Consider the following 7925-nt stretch of genomic DNA (forward strand, 5'->3'; position numbering starts at 1 on the left):
TTTTTCCTCCCCTAAACTTTAAAAATTAAAAGTTTTTTCCAATCGACGTTTTAAAAAATAACAGTTTCCCTTTAAGGTTTAGGTTCCAGATCTTCGATGCTAAATCTGGAGCCATTGCCGACTGTCTGTCCCTCCCAAAGTTTCCTTTCCCTTCGACGGTCTCTCTCCATTCATTTAGACGTCCGATCGACGTCGAATGAGGGTTGAAAGATGAAGACGAAGCTGTCATCTTCGTTTGGGAAGACGAAGAGCTTCGTCTTTCCTAACGAAGCTCCTCGTCTCCCATCATCTCCCAAGCCTCATTCAACATCGAGGGAGAGACAACCAACAATGACATCGAATTTGATATTGAAGATTTGAAAATTAAACCCTAGGGGAAAACTATCATTTTTTAAAACTTAGGTTGGGAGAAAATTTTAGTTTTAAAGTTTAGGGGGGAGAAAAAGAGATAAAATTTTAAGAAGTTAGAGTTATGTTGATTTTAACTGTTTATGAATGGGTATTTAGAATTTTCAAAGTTAAAAGAGAAAAATTTGAGAAAATAACATACTTTGGGTGGGAAATAGTCCTTTGGCCAAACCAAACTAAGGATATATAAAAGTTTACACATGAATTTGACTTGGAGTAGAATTAGCACAATAAAAAATATGTATAAACATAAATTATATAATAATGAAAGATAATATCACATCAGTTATATTAATTTTTACATAAGTATTAAATTAATTTTGTAATTTTCTATTACTAATATAATATAATTAATACATCTAATTTTATCTACACGTAAAATTTTCAATAATCTTTTTATTATTTAAGATAATTTATTTATTAGATTCACTTTAAACAATAATAATTATTAAACTAATTTTAATTTTATTATAATTTTTTAATTAAAAAAATTCAATACAAAAATATATTTGCATATAATTAAAATAATAACTAAACCTCAAAGTATATTTTTACTATTTTACTATTTTATCTGTATCATAATTTTGAAGATAAAAATGTTTTTTTATTTTATTAAAATTACAAGTTACATAACTACACCACCACTAACCATCGAACGACCGCCATTTGCCAATACTACTATTAACACATTATTACCATCCACATAACCATCATTTGCCAACACCATTACTAGCATATTGTTACAATCCACATAACCACCATTTGCCAATACCATTACTAACTCATTGTCATTATCCACACAACCATCACTTATTACTAAAAAGACTTTTGACCGAGATAAGATGATATTACAAAATCTTTATTATTCAATTGATTGACACTACTGAAAAATCTTATACACTTTCAATTAAAATAAGATAAGATAAAACAAATTGAAATTGATTGACATCTTATTAAAGTGATGCTCCCACAACATTGATCGAGGGTGAGAGAGTAGTCCTTGTCATCGTCGCACACATGCCAAAATTTTCATTCAGTCTTCACCTTTTGATTTATTGCAATTTTTCCCTAAGATTTCTCGTTTAGCTTTGATGGTAGTTGTCACAAAGATCGCAGTTATGGAGCGTTGACGGTAATCATCTTAGGTAATTTTGGTGACGGAACCGGAAGTGTAAGTTGTTTCACCCCTAAAAGGTTAAGTTTTATAACGGTCGTATAGAATTCAAATTTGAACATTCTTTAACGTTTAACCTAGGCCCAACGTCCACTTTCCTCTCGTTGCTGCAAGAAAATCCAAGGAAAAGCTTCCCTCTTTGAATCTCAAATTTCCCACTTTCCAAACACGCAAACCCTAGTATTTTCATGGAAAATATTCAATTGAACGTTGCTCATCATGGCCCGGAAGCCCTAAGTTCAAATAATCTTTTTGATTGGGAGAAAAATTTGATCTTGAATCAAGAAAACAAAGCTTCTGCCATGGACGAGGACGAAAAGGAAGATTCTTTGGTTGATTTGATGCTTTGTGACTCTAATTCAAGACTAATTGCAACTGGGCTAACAAGATCTAGTTGTACAGGTTAGTCTTTACGTCGTTCCAGGTTTTGTCTTCTTTTACAAAATTTACACCTGTTTGGTTGCTGAGAAAATCCTTGCTTGAAATTTATAAATTAAAATTCTCTAAATTTTCATTGCCAGACCTAGTAATCTACATATTTGTTATGCTTCCTTTAACCAGATGAACTTGTGATGTTCGTAAATGCTGGAGGGGAGGCTTCGAATGAAGCGGAATCTAGTATGAAGATTGTGACTGATAAATATTTCGTCGGAGGAAATGTTTTAAGAACAGATGAGAATATAATTGAGGCTGGAGATTATCCATACTTATATAAGTCCGCACGATTAGGGAACTTTTATTATAAGTTCAGTGATCTTCCTCCCGGAAACTACGTTGTTGATTTTCATTTCGCGGAGATTGTAAACACCAATGGACCTAAGGGAATGAGAGTATTCAATGTATTTGTGCAGGAAGAGAAGGCAAGTTATTATGCAAAGTTGACTTCATTATTTTTTTCTTTTGTTTTTTTGTAGGAAAATACTTATTGTTTGGGGGATAATTGCAGGTCCTTTCTGATTTTGATATTTTCTCCATTGTTGGAGCAAATAAACCGTTGCAAGTAGTTGACACCAAGGTCTCTGTAAAGGAGGATGGAATAATTCATATAAGATTTGAAGGGGTTAACGGAAGCCCAGCGGTTTGTGGAATTTGCATAAGGAAGGCGGCAGTGATGTCAGGTACTGTGAGTTTTAGTTTGTTGTTTCAATAAACGATTTGGGGATACAAGTATAGTATGTGCACATATTGAAACATCTTCTAATGTACCTCATCTGGAAATTTGGTGAAGTTCCTCGGGTGTCACATGAATATCTAAAATGTAACAACTGTGCTGCCGAGATTGAAGTGTCTTCAGCTCAGGTTAGACTCAAATGATGTGAAGAGTTGCAGTGTTGAGATATTAACTTGCTGCTTAATTGTTCTTTGCTTTTATGGCTTGTAGAAGAAACTTCTGCGAGTAAAAGCTACAGATAAGTATGAAAAGAAGATACAAGAGCTCACTAAGCAGTGCCAGCTTAAGACAAATGAATGCCATGAAGCGTGGATGTCACTGACTCAATCAAATGAGCAGCTGGAGAAGGTTAGGATGGAACTCGACAACAAAATCTTTCAAACACTGACTCTAGGTAATTATTAAAGCATATATTATTTACTTTTTTAGTAGAACAGAAGCCAGTAGATGGACTTCCTCTCTTTCTTTCTTTGTTGGTGTTACCCAACACAACTGACAAACAAAGTTGTTGACAAAAAAAACCTTTCAAATGCTGAGTCTAGGTGATTATGACAACACAAGTTCTTTTATATATATGTAAATAAGACGTCAGCAGATGCAGTTTACTTTCTTGATAGGCTCTAATAATGTTAAAACAAATTATGTATAGAGTTTCAGTTTGAGAAATTTACAGTATGCTGAGGTGTAACATTGTCAAAGCTTCATGTGTTAGTAACTGATTGATGGTTTATATAATGTAAGTCAGAGCCACTCAGGAGGGAATCATCAATTGATGGTTATCTTTGGCATTATGTTCTTCTAAGTCAGAAAATTTCTGAAATTATTCATTTTTCCTGTTAGATCAAACTGTCGGGAAACAAGCAGAAAATTTAGGGGATATTACCAACAGGTATGAGTGTGATAAAAAATATTGGTCAGATGCAGTCAATGAGCTACAAGAAAAAATAAAGGCAAGTAAAGGAGATTTTTCAGGACATATGAAATTATCCTTGCTATATTTCGTGATTTGTTAGTGATGCTCTTTTCTTACCATGAATTATAATTAATGTCTGTGTAGACGATGAAACAAGAACATTCTCAACTCTCTCAGGCAGCACATGAATGTGTGGATTCGATACCTGAGTTGAACAAAATGGTCACTGGAGTTCAGGCATTGGGTAGGTTTGGTTACACAATAAATTTGTTGGTATTGAGAAACACTTTGTTTTATGCACACTCATGCTTTCGGACTGCAGTTGCACAGTGTGAGGATTTTAAAATGAAGTATGTCGAAGAGCAAGCCAAGAGAAAGGAGCTTTATAACCAAATTCAGGAGACAAAAGGCATGTTTTTTCCCCTTGTAGTAATCATCTGCTGTATTATATGTAGAGAATTTAGAATAAAAGGAACTTAAATGTTTATTGAATATCAGGTAATATCAGGGTTTTCTGTCGGTGTCGTCCATTAAATAAGGATGATATTTCTGCTGCATGTGCGACAGTCGTAGACTTTGATGCAGCAAAAGATGGAGAGCTTGGGATTTTAAATGGTGGTTCCACAAAAAAGTCTTTCAAATTTGACCGAGTTTACACACCAAAAGATAGTCAAGGTATTTATATATCACAGTAGACTGATTGATATGATGTAAGAATTTTAATTTTGGGAAGTGCGTACTGAGCCAGGCTTTTGTTTTTGCCTTAACAGTTGATGTGTTCGTGGATGCTTCACCAATGGTGACTTCCGTGCTAGATGGATACAATGTTTGTATATTTGCTTATGGGCAAACAGGGACAGGGAAGACTTTTACGATGGAGGGTACTAAGCAGAATAGAGGAGTCAATTACAGGACTCTTGATCAATTATTTGAAATTGCCAAGGAAAGGAGTGAAACTTTTACTTACAATATATCTGTAAGTGTGCTTGAAGTTTACAATGAGCAAATCAGAGACCTGCTAGCTGCGCCAACATCAAAGAAGTAAATTCTTTCGTTTCCCAGCTTAATAATCAGGAAAAAACTCAAATGTACTAGTAAATTTTGGGAAGTATGATTAAGTTAACATTATGAAGTTGGTTTAAATATGGCTTGGCTTGCTGATATAAACTTGCCTGACAACAAAATGCCCATTGACATTTTTTTTCCTGGGTTTATCTAGATTGGAGATAAAGCAATCTTCTGGAGGTTCCCATCATGTTCCAGGAATCGTGGAAGCCCGTGTTGACTGCATTAGGGAAGCTTGGAATGTTCTACAGGCTGGAAGTAATGCAAGAGCTGTTGGATCCAATAATGTGAATGAGCATAGCAGCCGATCTCATTGGTACTAAGCTCCAAATCTTTTTTTTTTGGTGAATGTTCTTAAACAAGATTCTACCAAGCTGTTTTATTTTCATAGACGATTGACCTAAACTTTTTAAAATTATCAAACAGCATGCTGTGTATAATGGTAAGGGCCAAGAACTTAATCAATGGTGAGTGTACCAATAGCAAACTTTGGCTTGTGGATTTGGCTGGCAGTGAGCGACTTTCAAAAACTGATGCACAAGGAGATAGACTCAAGGAAGCTCAAAATATTAATAGATCTCTTTCAGCACTTGGAGATGTCATATACGCTTTAGCAACTAAAAGTAGTCACATTCCATATAGGTCTGCTCTACGTCTTTCTTGCCTATGTATCATTCCATCAGAATCTATTTTTGATTTTAAATATATTTGCTTTTTGTTTCAGGAACTCTAAGTTGACACATCTACTACAAGATTCATTAGGTAGATTTTATCCGGAGTGTGTCTATTTTGAATTCATGAGAGGACTTCAAAATTCATCTTGATTTGTCACTCATATTGATATCAATGTGTATGTGTTGCAGGGGGTGACTCCAAAACTTTAATGTTTGTGCAAATCAGCCCTTCAGAGAAGGACTTAAGTGAGACCTTGAGCTCATTAAATTTTGCAACTCGAGTTCGAGGAATTGAGTTGGGCCCTGCGAGAAAGCAAATAGATACGACTGAACTTCAAAAAATTAAAGTGATGGTAATTTCTCTTAGTATTTTGAACTAATATCATGTATACTAATAATAGTTTGATCATTTAATAATTACAATTAATTATCTTCCGTAAGCTTGAAAAAGCAAGACAAGAATCAAGATCCAAGGATGAATCTATAAGGAAGCTAGAAGAGAATTTACAGAACCTTGAGAGCAGGGCCAAAGGTAAGGATCAATCTTTCAAAGACCAACAAGAGAAGATCAAAGAACTTGAAGGTCAACTTGTGTTGAAGTCAAACTTGCATGGCCAATCGGAGAAGCAATTCTTACAACTTTCAGATAGATTAAAGGGCAAAGAAGAGCTTTGCAGTAATCTCCAAATAAAGGTTGATTTCAGTTGACTTGTAATCGATATTTTACTTCTTTTGTTAGTGGCTAACCAGAATCCATTTTCTGGTGAAGATCAAAGAGCTAGAAGCGAAGCTTAGAGAGCAACAACAATCAGAGTCTGCAACTTTCCAACTGAAGGTTTAGCATCAACCTACTTTAATGTTTGAAGAAATGAAATATCATTTTGTTTTCCTGTTCTTGGAAATCCGTGTTGAAAGTTGATTGCTGATGCAGCAATTTTATGAACAAGTGAAAAACTACTTTGAAGCTTGGAAGATAGACCTAAGCTTCTTTTCCATCCAATGTTAAACAAAACTGATTTAGCTATTGTTTTCTTTGAGCAGATCAAAGATCTTGAGAATAAGCTGAAAGAGCAAGAGGAGGAGTCCCAGTCTCACTCATTTATCCTTCAAAACAAGGTTGTCAAGATTTACTGCTCAGTGCTAATTTTTAATCTATTTTATAAGCAAATGGGAAATTGGAGAAACCATATTTATCTATATACTTTTTTTTACGACTACAGATCAAGGAGCTTGAGACTAAATTGAAAGCGCAGGAAGAGAAGAGTGAAGAGTCCACTGTGCTTCGCCAAAAGGTTAAACCTTTATTCAAATAGAATATATTGGTGGCTCGTGTATATTGTGAATAACAAGTAAATCTTTCGTACCAGAGAACCTGGAAACTATCTGGTTTTTAAGTCTTGATATAGTGAACCATTTATATTATTTGTGAACCTTACCTCCATTCAACTCATGCAGTTGCAAGAAATTGTAGCTGCCGCTGACTAATTAGAATCATTAACTTTGAGAGATTTAATGGGAGGAAAATTCGCTGATCTTCTGAACTGCTTGCCATTATTGACTAACTAGTGTTCTGCATGTAATGGCAGATTAAGGAGCTTGAGGACAAGTTGAAGGAGCAAGAGAAACCATTTGCTGACCTGATACGAGCCACTCCAACTGAAAGCAAAAGTTGTAAGAGAGATGATGAAGTGATGAGTGATATTGATCTTCGAATTCTAAGGAGTTCTAACCGGCCAATGAGTCATGGTTCTGTATTGCCGAAAGGAAATGATTATCTGTTTGAGACTCAAAAGAAACGACAGTCTAGGAGTGCAGAAACAGAGAATGCTATGGTATCAACTTCTTTACATGATAACAAGAAGAGGAAATCTGACCCTCCTAGAGTTGCAAGGCTGGTGAGAACAACAAAAGCTGTCACCAGTATTCAAGGGCCTTCCATTCAGAAGAGAATTAGTAAAGATCAGGTTGCAGGAATTAAGGATACAAAGAAAAAGATCTGGTCAAGATAGTGAATCAGATTGCTCATCTGTTGTTTCTCTTCTCATTCTTGTGTGTATTAATGAGATAAAATTTGTAGTTTAAACTCTACTGAAGGAATGGAAGTTACTTTCTTTGTTAACTTGTGAAAAGGAAACATATAGGGTGTCACAATTTTTATTATTGAATTATGATTATAGTAATAATTAATTATGTGATACTTAATTCTTCGTATAACTTATGATTATTGAATTATGAATAATCATAATCCAATTATGACTGTGTGGTAAAATGTCTATTATGTTTAATCTTTAGCTTTTGAATTAGAAATGTAAAAAATTCAATAATCAAATAATTCAAAAAAAAAAAAAATCTTACTGGCTTTTGGATTATGAATTTAATATTATAAAAATGTGATTATTATATATAATTTAATCATTTATATAAAGTATTTTAAATATATCATAATTGATTATTTAATTCAAAAATCTAATAATATAGATTAAGTAAACTATACTAAACAAGCAAGTTAATTCTGTATAA

At 34.1% G+C, this 7925-nt stretch overlaps 1 protein-coding gene across 1 annotated transcript; it reads left to right on the forward strand.

Annotated features, from left to right (window-relative positions):
- The first annotated feature begins 1403 nt into the window (after positions 1–1403).
- On the forward strand, positions 1404–7524 carry LOC123211047 (kinesin-like protein KIN-14R). Its single transcript, XM_044629564.1, has 19 exons — positions 1404–1984; positions 2144–2442; positions 2529–2700; positions 2811–2881; positions 2964–3147; positions 3594–3703; positions 3811–3910; positions 3989–4075; positions 4165–4341; positions 4437–4707; positions 4886–5047; positions 5158–5373; positions 5456–5493; positions 5595–5758; positions 5847–6098; positions 6175–6240; positions 6447–6521; positions 6626–6697; positions 6992–7524. The coding sequence occupies exons 1-19, from the start codon at positions 1771–1773 to the stop codon at positions 7412–7414; spliced, it is 3153 nt and encodes a 1050-aa protein (XP_044485499.1). The 5' UTR covers positions 1404–1770; the 3' UTR covers positions 7415–7524.
- Positions 7525–7925: the final 401 nt, after the last annotated feature.

Source organism: Mangifera indica, chromosome 1 (assembly GCF_011075055.1).
Source record: "Mangifera indica cultivar Alphonso chromosome 1, CATAS_Mindica_2.1, whole genome shotgun sequence".
NCBI classification, from domain to species: domain Eukaryota; kingdom Viridiplantae; phylum Streptophyta; class Magnoliopsida; order Sapindales; family Anacardiaceae; genus Mangifera; species Mangifera indica.

Coding starts and splice junctions, on each gene's coding strand:
- LOC123211047 (XM_044629564.1), top strand. CDS start 1,771: ATGGAAAATATTCAATTGAACGTTGCTCATCATGGCCCGGAAGCCCTA. Junction 3,148..3,593: donor CTTTCAAACACTGACTCTAG/GTAATTATTAAA, acceptor TTTTCCTGTTAG/ATCAAACTGTCGGGAAACAA. Junction 3,911..3,988: donor CACTGGAGTTCAGGCATTGG/GTAGGTTTGGTT, acceptor TTCGGACTGCAG/TTGCACAGTGTGAGGATTTT.